Source organism: Urocampus carinirostris, chromosome 6 (genome assembly GCF_059441175.1).
Source record: "Urocampus carinirostris isolate Australia breed hairy pipefish chromosome 6, RoL_Ucar_1.0, whole genome shotgun sequence".
NCBI classification, from domain to species: Eukaryota; Metazoa; Chordata; class Actinopteri; order Syngnathiformes; family Syngnathidae; genus Urocampus; species Urocampus carinirostris.
The window spans coordinates 5,707,405-5,721,851 of record NC_142354.1 but is presented as its reverse complement, the minus strand read 5'-3'; the positions used below and the strand labels follow the sequence as shown (position 1 = coordinate 5,721,851).

At 37.8% G+C, this 14,447-nt stretch overlaps 1 protein-coding gene across 2 annotated transcripts in view; it reads right to left on the bottom strand.

Moving 5' to 3' along the window:
- Positions 1 to 578: 578 nt before the first annotated feature.
- Positions 579 to 14,447, bottom strand: part of pxk (PX domain containing serine/threonine kinase) — a 37,419-nt gene continuing 23,550 nt past the window's right edge. Inside the window, exons 17-18 of one of the 2 annotated variants that reach the window (XM_088337587.1) lie at positions 13,428 to 13,487; positions 579 to 2,072 (exon numbers count right to left, since the gene is read on the bottom strand). In XM_088337587.1, coding sequence (XP_088193713.1) covers positions 1,876 to 2,072; positions 13,428 to 13,487 — 257 coding nt within the window. In that variant the 3' untranslated portion in view covers positions 579 to 1,875. Of the gene's footprint in view, positions 2,073 to 8,914; positions 8,965 to 13,427; positions 13,488 to 14,447 lie in introns of those variants that run through there. The other variant, XM_088337589.1, reaches the window with a different exon arrangement.

Below are 14,447 nucleotides of genomic sequence, written 5' to 3'. Positions count from 1 at the left end.
GGAGCCAGCACACAGACGTCAAACTAATTTCGCATGGGTGGCCACAGATACTAACAATATCATCACTATCAAACGGGCCGGGCCACCAAAATGATCCCATATTCTGAATGAAATTTAAAAAATAAAAAAAGTTTTTCTTTGATGTGGTGTAGAGATTTCAACATTAAATTGTGATAATTAAACAATAGAGATAGATAAGTCAAGCATGAACAAAAATAAATAATATTTACTCAAAATTTGCAGTACTTATTAATCACTTTCTAAATATGTTGTAAATACTTCAAATTATTTTCAAAAGCAAAACAATGAATAGAGATAGGACAACATGACATATTTTAAGCAATGGCACTCAAATTTCCCATTTTGCTTGGACGTTTTTACCTAATAAATCAGTAATGTATAAAAAAAAAGTGTATAGCTAAGATAATAACATAAACAAATTATTTTAGCCGTACAAAATTTTAAACATTTTAATGCTCAGATATGGCCATGGGATTATTGTGTGGCAATTCACGGAAAACAGTGAAACAATTAGAAAAACAAATAGTGTTAAAAAAAAGAATAAAAATAAAAGCATCAAACATTACCTGGGTCTTTTATTGTTACTATTGAAGTCACAAAATTTGCCTTAATGGATAAAGTGCTTAAGAGGAACATTCAGTCAAAACTGAAGTGGAATGCAAATTGCAATGGGGCAAAAAAGACACATTCAATCATCAATCTTTCCACCAAATGCCCTCCCCAAGCTTAATTTATGATCTAAACATATCTAGACATTCATCCATTGGCACAAAAATCATATAATATATATTTTCAAAAAAGGACAACCAGACAATCATTGGAAGTCTTAAAAATGACAACGCATCAATGTGCAAGCAAGCATGTGGAGTGAGGGGAATTGAAATTGTCTAACACATTTTTGATTGGGAATATTTGCACTTATGGTATGGAAAAGTGTGTATATTCAATTGTTGTGTTATATTGTAAAATTAAAGATCTTTTACACTTGTTTTGCAGTTTAAAACAGAAAACACACAGTTTTCATTGGATTTAACAACCCCAAAAATTCCAGATTTTTTTTCTAAACATGTGCATACATCATCTCTTATTTTTCTTGACAAAAAATAAAACACTCAGTTAAAAAGAATAGAGTTATATGCTTTCAAATAGTTCTTCTTATAATGTATGAAGCAGGTGTCGATTATTTCTATTGTCGCCAGGGTCCAATAATCTGCTTTTGAATATGTAAAGAGAATGCTAACAAAATCATGCATTGCCGCTTTTTGTTAGATTCTTAAAACTATGCAATATTTTCTTTTATTTTGGTTGAATAACTAAAATAGAAGATATTCTTTTTAGATAATTTACAAAAGACAATTCTCGTCATTGCATCTATTATGAAAATAAAATAGCAATTTTAATTATTTAAAATCTATTATGAATGGGCATTATTTTGGTGATGACCAAATTCCTGTGTGTGTATCAGTTTAACCCATTAAACATTTCTGGTTAGTTTCAATAACTTTTTTACCCTTGAAACATTTTATGAATACATATGTTGAAATATTTGTTTGGGTCACAGGGAAGAACAAATTCCTATTGCATCTCCGAAACCAGGAAGGCGCCATAAGAACACTTCTGGATCAAGACCAACCCAAAATAAATCAGCCGGTTATCTTCTTCACCACAGGAGGTCACCATTCAGATTTCCAGCATTCGGTGAGTAGGATTTTTTTTTTCTGTTCCAATCTCAATGTAAAAAAAAAAGATAGGAAAAAGTAAGCAAACTCCAGATAGGGATGTTTACTGACATTAAGACTGTTTTGTTCCAGATTTGTCTTCACATGTGACGGGAGCGTGTAAGGACAGTGGTTGTCAGAAGATCCGGCTGCAGTCTCTGGTCTGGGCCTTTTTCAGGTTCCCTTTGCTGAAGGCCTGAATGGAGTTCAGCAAGGCGGCACGTCCAGCAGGGACGGGGACGGTCATGGAAGACGAGCATGAAGATGAAGAGGAAAAAGTGTCCGGAGCGGGAGGGGGAGGTGGCGGCGGAGGGGGAGGAGGAGGAGGACCACCTGGACCAAGAGAGAACAAACAGATAAGAGAATAGAACAGATTAGACTAGGGGTCTCAAACTCGCAGCTCGGCTATTTGGAGTTTGTGGCCCCGGCCTTAATATGAAATTAATGTTTGTGCAGCTCGCTCGACTTTGATAGGCATGCTACCTGCTCTCTATCGAGTTAGGCAGGGCTCAAAATTCACACACTAATCTTTTGCACTTAGAGTAAATTTGTCCTGGAATATGATTGGCTAGCAACTTCCTTGTTTGACCAATGGCAGAGACGATAAATTTCAACAGATTAGCTAACAGGATTACAGTAAAATTCAGACTAGAACTTGCGAGTTTTTTTTCCCCCAAGCTTTAAACCCTGCGGCTTACCCAATGATGCAGCTAATTTCTGGATACTTTCTCACGGCCTCCAAGGGCGCCAGAGCAGTAAAGGTAAGGATAAGACTGTTGGAATATATGTGTTGAGGAAGATGCAAGTTTAATGTAACTTTGCGCTTTGTGCATGAATTAAACTACCATGAAAAGACCTTCATAATGAAAAATGTGTCAATCGAAAGGGGAGTGCTAACTACCATACAGTATTAGGAATCATTGTACTTGTGTTTATTTGTAAACGGAAATAATGTGGCGGAATAAACAGATTACAAGAAGCAATGTCCAACGAAGCAAAAATATTTAAGGTGGATTTCTAATTATCTGTCAGCATTATTATGTGTTTTGGAGTAAATAATTTACACGGTTGGATTCAATGGATTGTCCTTGATGGAAGGAAGCCATTTCGCAGACATTCAAACAAGTTGAAGATGGCCAGGGGATGGAATGGTTTGTTACCTCGGCATTATAGTTTTTGGGTATCTTGTTTCAGGCCGATTGTGATGTTTTTTTGAGGAGTATATTTTCAAATGTTCATCATATCTTGAATCCCAAAAGTTTAAGCTTTAGATTCAGATTCAGATTCAGATCTACTTTATTGTCATTCTAGTACACGTGTATACAGAACGAAATGTCGATGCATCTGACCCCCACAGTTTCCTTGAATGTACAGATATAAATAAAGTTGTATTGTATTTTGGCTACGTATAGTATTTTACCATAGTGCCGATAGTGCAAGAAGAGTAGCTAACCAGATGTGCAAAATGGGCAGTCAGGTTAACAAGTCAGGTACACAGTAACATTAACACTGTAACAATAACGCTGTAATTACAATAGTGCAGAGAGCAATGTGCAATGAGTGGCAAGCTATAAAAAACTGCCAGTAGTGCAAAAAGTCAGATTAGCAGCCGTTTAGATTTAAGTTAACTATATGTTAGATTGACCATTTAACAGTATTTTACAGTACTTTACAATGATATGTGGCATTTCAGTGACTGGTGATATCCGACAGTCACACATTTGTTTATCAAAAGTCCAGGGGCCCAGCAACAGGCCATCGGAAGATTAAGGGGTCATGGTACAGTGTATATTATAAAACTCTTTCTGTGTACCGTCTTTCTTTGAATGTGGGGACATGCAGCCTATTTTCAGGTGTGGCTTATAAATGTACAAAATGTTTTTTCCTTTAAAAATGTCCTAGGTGCGGCTTATAATTAGGTGCGCTCCATAGTCCGAATTTTACGTTAATAATTTTTTGCAATTGAATCGCCAAATTATATACATATAAATAATATATATATATATATATATATATATATAAATATACCAGCTCGGTAGCCTAGATGGTAGATGGTAGGGCGCCCGCTCAGAGACTGGGAGGTCACTGGTTCAAGCCTCGGCTGAGTCATACCTAAGACTTACAACATTGGTACTCACCGCCTCCCTGCTTGGCGCTCGGTATTAAGGGTTGGAATTGGGGGGGTTTGGTCACCTAATGACTCCCAACACAGCAGTTGGGTCTAAAATGGCTGCGCCCTGTTTGGCTGCGGCTGCATCGGCTCGCTACAGTTGAACTGTACGGGTTAGGTGTATTGACATTTCGTTCTGTGTGCATGGTTACAAAGAATGACAATAAAGGTAAATTCAAAAAAAAATGTTTTTACCTAACCCTTATGTTGTGTTAGGAGTTGGCACCACTTGTCATTGTTAACGGGTCAATTTTGACCTGTGGTCTAACTCAGTCCTGACCAGCAAAAAGAAAAGAGCATTGCTTGAAATCGTTACTACAACACACTAGCAAAGGTTATATGCACCTATAACCATAATTTCCTTTTGTAATTTGATTTTTTGGCCCCTGAGACACATCAGTCATTAGATTTTTATAACCTTAAAAGGGTCATTGGAGACCCTAACACAACATATGGGTTAAATTTAAAGGTGGATTGAGATGATTCAGGCGTGAGAGGAGACGGTCACTGCTTAAAGGTAGGCTTAAAGCTTAAAGGTAGAGCTGCAACTAACAATTATTTTAATGATAGATGAATCAGTCGATTATTCTTTCGATTAATCGGATTTTTAAAAAACACATTTTGAATTTCCTGCTATAACGAAGTCTGTCCAAATTTTGGAAATATAGAAAAGCAGTGCACAAAACAGCAGAATATTCAATAATATAAAACAATAGCAGTGTTTGTCAAATAATTTAACAATAAACAAAAATACATGCAAATGTATGCTACCTACCTGCAAATGTGTAAGATACTCTTTTCCTACCAACTTATCCAAAGATCATTTTAGACTTAGACGTATCATACAAAACAAAAAACAAAAAAAGAGCAACAAGTTAAAATTTAGTGGCTCATAAATCACGCAACATTACAAATTGATGAGATTATTAGTTTTTAGTTTAATCGATGTTATCAATTATCAATTTGTCATTGCAGCCCGACTAAAAGGACAGATGCACATTGCACCTGACTTTGGGGGAGTTTCTGCCTTTGAGCCATGTTTAAGATTAGATTTTTCACTCACAAATCTCTTCCCATATAACGGTTGGGTAAAAATTATACATGTATCTTACAATTTTGGTTGCAGGACGTTCTTCCCATTACAGTTTACCATTATGAAATGCTACCTTTATTTTTTGCATTGCCCATAATCCTTGCACTAATTCCCATTTCAGTGTCCTGTTTAGGTGTACACTTGTCTTCTTGGGCGCGACCCAGAGGGAGCAATTATGCTTCATAAGAAAATGCCATACAAACTAATGCCAGCTGCTGTTAATCATGATGGAAGAAGAAATGTGAAGGCAAGGCCAAGCTACCAGAGAGCAGTGTTGGCATCATTTTAAGTGGGCTTGTTGAGAAACATAGCAGCAATTTCAAGCATTTACAAGCACGTCACCCTTAATTTAAGTACATTTTAATATTTAAAAACTCTGCTTTAAAATTAAAGAATTCAAGGATTTCAAACACCCGTGCGAACCCTGACTGTATAAACATTTAGCCAATCTCTTCCACTTATGCAGGGTTGGATGGCGGGGGAAGCAGTTTGACAAGGAAAATCCAGACTTCCCTAACCCCACCCAGCCTTTTCATCCAGCTCATCCGACGGGATCCCCAGCCGTTTTCAGGCCAACCTAGGGACACAATCTGTAACATATCCTGGATTGTACCCGGACCACCTGCTGGTGGGACATATCCGGAACACCTCCCAATTGTTTATCAATTTTAGAGCTTAAATAAGGAACCCATTATTTTGCTTTAACTCTTATGTCATTAAATTTATTTTAAAACACTCAATCTATGTATAATCACATACGAAATGTACAAGTAGATGTCTGCATGCATATCGATTCAGAAATGCAAATGAAAAAAAATAGATAAATGTATTTTAATTTTTTTCCTCATTTCTTAATGTATTGCCGGGGTATCAGATTTGAGACTAATGGTAGATTGAAAAAAAATCCCTCCTCGGCTGGCCCCTCTACCAATTTTTTTTAACCCTATGCGGGCTGTGACTTGAATGTTTGCCAATCAATGATCCAGAACAAAAATGTTAAATTCAGTTTGGCTCGAGGGCCAGACTTTCTGTTTGGAGGTGGGCCGGATCAGTAAAAGTATGTCAACTCCAAATTTGTAGCCATGTTTTTCAATGGAATCCTTTATCACTCAGCCTATATTGATTAGTAAACTACCTAACACACTATAATCACAGATGACAAGGGATCTTTTCTAAACACAACACATTCAAAAACAACGTAGGAAAAATAGGTTTTCATGTATTGCATTGAATATTTGAAGTGGTTTATTCCAACAGTTGCGTGAATGCAGTTTTACACTATATTCAACTCACAACGATATCCAACCTCAACACTGTTCTCTAGTGGCCGGATAGAGCATGGGGGGTTGTATTTATTAAAAAAGAAAACAACTTTTAATAGTAATGACCTTGAGATTCGCTTTTTTTGACACATTAAAATATATGGCAGGCTGGATTAAATCCGCCAATGGGCCAAACCGTCCTGCATGGCTGATCTAATATTTTGAGACAGGAAGCCTGTTGTTGCCGAAAATTGGGCCAGATTAGTTGCATGCTTTTGATTATAACTTATATTTAATGTTGATGTTGACTGTTGTCAGTTCAAGATATGATTTTGAGGTTGTTTCCGTTATACAATATTATGCATGGCCTTGCCTAATCCTTAAATATTTCAGATTTAATTTACCCTATGTTACTGCTCAGAGCTTTTGCTTGGAAAATGCTAGTAGTGATCCAAGAGCCCAGAAAAAAACCCGCAGGTTCGAGAGCATTCTCCATCTGGGCCCCAGGGCTGTGGAATGCTCCGCCCTCTGAGATTCAATCTGCAACCTCAGTGGAACTGTTTACATCTAGGCTTGAAACACACTTACTGTATATTATAAATGACCTATATTTCATGTAGATGATATCTGTGCATTGTTTGTTGATGCCCTTGCAACATCCATTGCAGCCTGGTCATCCTAGAAGGGGGATTAGGATTACCTCATGTGTGGTACTCTCGAAAGGTTTCTTCATTTTATCATGGTAAGGATTTTGAGTTTTTCCTTGCCCTCATGCAGGTTTATATCAGCGGGTGGCGTAATAATTAGTCTGTAGTATGTGCAGCCCTTTTGGACTTCTTGTGATTAAGAGCTAAAGAAATAAATATAACATGACTTAGATATTGATCAGGAGGCAAAAATGCTAAAAAAACAAACAAAAAAACGAGGGCCTCTTGTGGAACAACCCAGCAATTGTTGACTATTGAAGGGGCAGCAGCACATAAAAAATTGCATGAAACAAAGAAAAGAAAAAGCCAGCATGCAGAGAGCCCATGCAGACAAAAACACACATGGTGTTGGTCACAATCTCCAAAGAGAAGATGTCCATTGGCTTCAGTTTTTGTGGCATTTGCGTCATTCATTGCAGATTGTGAACCTTTAAACAAAAGTAGTGCTGTTTGTCAGCTTCCGAGCAAGATGCAGTCAAGCCTTTGAGCCCAAGCTGCAGAGAGCAGGCCGAGCCTTGGTATCCCATGAAGAAGAGTAATCCCAATCTCAAAACGCTCACTTAAATAACAGTCAGTCTTCAGTAAACTGTTGTTAACTCGCAAAATATCTCAGGCCACCAAAAAATTTAAGTGGGCAAAATGGTAGGTTAGTTCTCTATCGTTTCTATTTTTCCAAGAGGGGTTCAGTTGCATCATTAAACGTGCCAAACAAACAGTTTAAAGGTGCTGTGCGGAATTTGAAAATGTTAGTCTTTGCTGCCATCTCCTGGATTAAATTCAAGGTCACAGTCTCATTTAGTTCGTTCATTAAGTGCATGCATTTCTTAGATGCTCTCGAATGAATTCATTTTTTTCAAATCTTTGGGGTTTGTGTTGTCGTTGGGACTGTATTTGAAACAGGCCTTTTCTTGCTTTACCATTTTAGCATGCTACACAAACGAAAAACTGATGATGAGCACAAAGTCACTCTCTAACCTCCACCGCGCCCCTTTCCTTCTACCTAATGTGTTGCGCGCCGTGGAAGAGTGTTAAAAGTATGATAGAAGCAGAAAGGCACGGTGGAAAAAATACATAATGATCCTTTAAACTGAGTCGTGCATTGTAAACGTTGGAATCCCTAGAGACAGTGTGTATTTTATAGCACTTCCTAATAGTAAAAATATGTCATTCATAAAATAAAAAAAACAATATTGATTTGATATTGATTTGACTTACAAGCAAAAATACATGAACTATCATATGAACACAACACAATACAAACACTAACCCCAACCCTTAACCCTGGCATCTACTGGTTGTATATTACAAAGAGTCACTTTAAAGTAACCTAAAGAAAGACAAGTAGACAAAATGCTGCTTTAATTGTTCCCACGGAAACATTAGCTCTGTAACAATTGACTTAAGACTGTTGTTTAAGCGGGGCATAGTGACATTTGGGTTTAACCATTCCCTTTCGGGTGGTGGGGGGGGTAGCGTTGCACACCCAGGCTTGCGCTTTGAGGCAAAGACATATTCTCTCAAGATGACTTATATTAAGTTCCAATTGGCTGCAGTAGGACTCATTTCCTCCTTGTTTAGCACCAGTCAGGCATGTTCATATGGTGGATTTTAATGTTGTCCAATACAGAACTCAAGTGATTTTGGAGTAAATGAAAAATCTCTATGAACAAACGACTGAACCATGCAATTCAGATGAGAGCTTTCTAATTTTGTTTCTTTGCTGATAGCCAACTATTAATCATAACTAATAGTAGATCTACCCATGTTAAATAACATCAATCCACGAGGAAAACTCAAAAAACAGTCAACATATGTATTATTAGTTTTCTTTAAATCCACTTGTGACAATGGCTCTTGCTGGGAAGGTTGTGAGTGCAACAAGCTTTTTTTTCAAGAAAAAAAGCCTACCACCACCACTAGTATCCTCCTCATTTAGCAAGGTGGGTAAAAACGTTTACTTTACCCCAACGACACGGTCAGAATGGAGCATGCTCTACGGTGGGGACGCACAGGATAAAAAGAGAAAGACCACAATTAAATGATCAATTAGCATTAACACAACAACAGGACAGCACAAGAAAATTTTTGATTTAGTTCTCAATGGTCATTAAATTAAAGCACTAAGTCATGCCCATTCCTTTATAATTGATTCAATTAACATTTTTAGGTATTGTATTTTTTTTTCTTTCCATGAAAACACATCGAGACCTGATAATAACAGGGTTTTAACAAACTTTTTTGAGAAAAATGCGTTTCAAGTGTGGATCTAGCAACTTGATGACCTGGAACCTAATAATAATAATTTGCCTATAACACAAGTAGAGTTCTAATTCACGACTGGACACATTGGTTATAATAATGTGGTTCTATCTGTAGCTGTCTTCTTTTCCCTAATCAAAAAGAGTAGTTGTTAGTCTTAAATGCTAGTTCAAACACATCACCATATAGAGTGATAGCAGTGTGCTGCAGAACAGAAACAGTGTAATTGTGTCTTGCTGCTTCAGGGTTTATTAATAAACACCCAAATATAGAAACAGTGACCATGAAATATTGTAAGCCTGTTCATTCTACAGTGCAAGAGATCGCATTCATAGCTTCTTGGAAAAGGCGATGTCTGTAGCTGAATTTGAATCATGCTAAGGCAGGGGTGCTCATTATTTTGATCGCAATCTACTGGTGGATACCAGAAGTAGTACTGGTAGCTAATAGTAAACTGTGTTCAGTGCTTTGCATTTGTAGCGACATGCTCCCGTCTAACAATCAAACGCAGCACACTAGCAGTATAGATTTAGTTATTATTTCTTTGCAGCATCATTGGCCTTGAAAGCAAGGCTGACTTGACATGTTTTACAATTTGTCTGTTGTTTTATTTTGAGTAAACACATTTTATTTGTTTACGTTGAGAAACATAATGATATTCATCCATCCTCGCCACTTATCCTCACTCTGGTTGCGGGGGTGCTGGGGCCTATCCCATCTAACTTTGGGCAGTGGACACCCTGAACTGGTTGCCAGCCAGTTGCAGGTCGAACAGAGACCTACAACCTTTCACACGCTCATTTGTACCTGGGGACAATTTGGAACTGCCAATTAACCTGCCATGCATGATTTTGGAATTTCGGAGGAAACCGGACTGCCCGGAGGAAACCACAAGGAGAACATGCAAACTCCACAAGGGAAGGCTGCGGTAGCTGGAATTGAACCCTGGACCTCAGCACCATGGTGTTGAACTAACCACCCATCCACCGATCCGCCCATGATTATATCCATTTAATTAAATCTATATATCATACTATGCATGATTATGCCTATTTTGATTTTTCTTTCCTCCTCTTTTTTTGAAGTGTTCATGATTATTTGTCTTGTTTGATGATGAGATGTTGAAGATTTGAATCATTTAAGAAGGGGAAGGTATGACCAACAAATGAGTTTTGACAATTTGCAGTCAAAATATCTAGATGGTGGCCAGTTTTATTATATCTCCCAAGTCAAAGTGTTCAATCTCAATGAAATGATGAAATTGTAGGTCTGGTTGACAGAATACTACAACGCAACAATCCATATGTAAACAGTGATATAATGGGGGGAAAATAATACTGATATAACCAGGTAAAACTAATTTTAAGTTACCTGTCCAAATGAATGTTGTGCCATCTCACCTTTCCCACTCTCTCTCAGCTCAGGGATGCTGCTGGAAATGTGAATTTCCCTTCGGGGATGAACAAAGTATCTATCTATCTATCTATCTATATGGAATTTTTTGAATTGGTGAACTTGCATGGTTATGCAATTTCCATTTGTTTTTAGTTTGTTCTCTTGAGTCAATTTATAGATGGAAATCACATAGTAATTTTTCACAATACAGTGGTACCTCTACATACGAGCGTAATTCGTTCAGGGACTGTCCTCGTAGCTTGGAATGCTCGTATAACGGGCAGAATTTTGCAGTATGAAACAATTAAAAACTAATTGGCCTATTTCAGACCTCCCATAAGGATCGAAGTGAAACCTAAATACCGTAAGTTCCGGACTATAAGCCGCTACTTTTTTCCCCAAACGTTCAACCCTGCGGCTTATTTAGTGATGCGGCCAATTTATGTAATTTTTTTAACAGACGCCAGCGGCGCTCGAGTACAATAGGCAAGATTTAGACCGGTGGAAAATATGCGCCGAGGAAGACTGCAACAACATACTCTCATCATGCAAATTGCAAAAAGAAAGGCACATGACGCTGCTTTCAAGCTGAAAGCAATCGAGCAGTCCGATAAAGAAGGAAACAAAGCCACTAGCAAATAAATTTTACTTTGCAAGTGTGTTGCTAGCGTGTTTATGAGTAAGGGAGTGTGGGACGACGTCTTTGTGACAAGGTCTCTTTCCCCTACTAGGGAAGACGACTTTGAGGACGTCGTTATAAGGCGGAAGATGAGGACGATGAACCGTGATTTCTACAAGTACGGCATGTTTTTTTAACAGACTCGTTCACCGAGTTGCTAGTAGCGTTTTGCTACCCTTCACGGACACGGTTTGGGATGTAAGTTATAATATTATTTTTAAAGCTTTGAAAACTCTCTCGGTGTACCGTCTTTCTTTGTAAATATGTGTAACCATGTATAATATGTATTTGCAACTGTATATTTTTGTAATGTATTTATTTTAGATACTTATTCTGATATGTTTTGTACGGGCGAATCAAAAAGAAGCGACAAAAACCACGGGGGCTGACGGGAAGTGGAGTAAACGTGAGTTGTGTTTGTGGAGGCGGCGGACAATAGTGGATATATATTTTTCCCCACCATTACCTTTGGAAATATCCTTTTTTTTCCTTGGATTATTTTCAACGGGACCCGGACTCTGCAGGTCTGCATCAAACCTTAAGTACCGGTATCATTTTCCGTTCATTTTGCCGGCTGTGAATTTTGGACTGTGTACCTTATATTCAGTTACAATCGCGGGACTCAAAGTCGGATTTGGGTTAATTTTGTGGTTGTGTTACATGCTTTGATGTGGGCGCATGCGGCTTATATACAGTTGCGGCTTGTGTAAGTACAAAAGCGGTTATCCTCTTAAAATGTAGTGGGTGCGGCTTATAATCAGGTGCGCTCTATAGTCCGGAATTTACGGGAGCTATACAAAGGCTCTCTCTGATCATAAAAAAAGGAACAACAAAAAACAACAACACGTATCCAAGAAGAATTTGTCTCTGCCTCCTCTTACAAATATTACAGAAATGTGTGAGGTAAGTATTAAAGGAAAGCTATCAAATGACCAGGGGTCACTTCTTTTGAATGTTTTGTTTTTTTGAACGAAGCAGGAACTTAGCTAGCACCACTCTAAACTCCGTTGCAGACACCAGCTTCTCTGGTTTATCCTCCTCTTCGCTGTTTTTTTTGTAACAGGTATACAACCCCTCTAGTAAATTATTGCAGTAAAGCGGTGCGTAAATTCTTCCGCGGGTTTGTGAACGGCACTCGCTGCATCTCGAATCTACTCTTTTGGTTGGTCACTCACACAAACACCTCACGGAATCAGGAGCCTGATAGTGGGGGGTGCATGCGCAAACTGGACCAAGCCGATGGCGGTGAGTGGTCAAGAGTGAACTCCTGGTGTCTAGTAGTGGCCTCTGGGACAGCTCGTGAACTGGACTTTCCTCAGTAAAGCGAGCAAGATAATAATAAAAAAAAAAAACTTGTGTATCAAAATTCTCTCGTGTAGAGTTGTTCTTATGAAGAGGTACCCGTGTAATTGAAAGTAAAGCTGGTTTGTGTCATGAAATGGTCTGTGACTGCCTTTAAAAAAAAGTGACATCAGATCTTTGTTTTTTAAAGTAACATGGTTCTATTTGTAACAATTGATTTAATATCTCCCTATGTTTCAAAGAACCTAGAGATGATCAGTTGTGAAAAAGTACAAACTACAATGAAACTTTATAGTACTAAAATCATTAGTTAATGACTCATTGAGCACTTAACAAGCGATTTTCTCCAAATGACCTCAATTCTAGTTTGACACCAGTTATTCTCAGGTCTCGACATTGCATTGCAACAAATTCATGGCAGTTCCTTTCATTTCAATATGGAAACATTGATTACAAGTGTTAATGACTTCTAGATTAATAAATTGGATTTCAAGCACTTTAGCCAATGGCATTAAGAAAATACATGTTCAGTACACATGAAAACAGTCAACATATAAAACCTTCCAAGTAGCATGTACATGTTGTACTGACATAACTTTTCTCGTTTTTTTTAAAAGGGAACAATAAGGAAAAAAGGAAAATGATAATGAAACATTAAAAAAACTACAGCAAATATGGCAATGATTCTGTCAGTAAGTGGATTAACTTGTCAATTTCTTGTTAGTGAAGAAAGACAACAAGAACATCTGAGACAAATGTACTTGATACAAGAAGGAAAACAGACAAAACATAAGACGACATACCAAGACAAACAAACCGACCTGTGGTGGGAGGCGGCGTGGGGGAGGATGGACACGTGGGAGGGGAGCTGCCGCCTGAACCTGACAACACATAAAACAACTTAAAGTATTCCTATATAAATGATTGCAGATTTGTGTTATAAATGTTTTAATGAGTTTGACGTTTTGTGACTTCGGCACAAAGAAATACACTCTAAACATGTTTCCATTAATAGTGAAGTAGAATAACATTGGTTTCCTTGGCATTAAGTGCCATTTTGATTTCTGTGTTTTTTTGCATTTTTATCACTCGTAAAGGTTTCTGATCAACAAACCAATTTTAATATCATACAGAGATAACCTAAGGGAAGGTGGGCATGACTCTCTGCATGCACGACTGTAATCAGCTGGTGTATGCTGTCAGTCAAACAGCGGGGCATGTGCACAAGTTAATGTCTCCAAACCAAAACAGACTGGGAAGCATGGCGACCGCTAGCTTTTAGCGATTTGTCACATTGAAAAGAAATGAATCAATTAAATCGGATTCTGAGAAAACACAGAAGTGCGCAAAGAAATGCTGATCACCAGCTGGTGCTTTATGGATTGTAATCGGGTTCAGGAAGCGAAACCAATAGCGTGGCTGAACGTCTGGCGTACTGCTGCAGCTAGGCTAAAACCTTTTATAAGCCACCCATGCCGAGCCTGGAGCTCACCAACGCCAGATTTGCATTCTGACATAAAAACATGAATATTTATGAATGGTATCTCGAATTTTATTAAAAAAAGGTTTGAGTGCTTTTAATTTTAGCAAGTGATGCACATGATTTGAAAAAATATATATTTTAAGTTTTTACCTACTAAAAATCTAATAAAGGTTTTATTTATGCTACAAGTATAATTTAATTGTCAATTTATTGACTTAATATGCAACTCTACTAATAAAATGAGTTTGATATGAAACCGTGAATGGAATTGTCTTAAGTAGAAATGCATTTTACCCTCTAAATGGTTAATCTGTTCCAATTTTTGACATAAGTTTCGAGGGAGGAGGATGGGTAATAT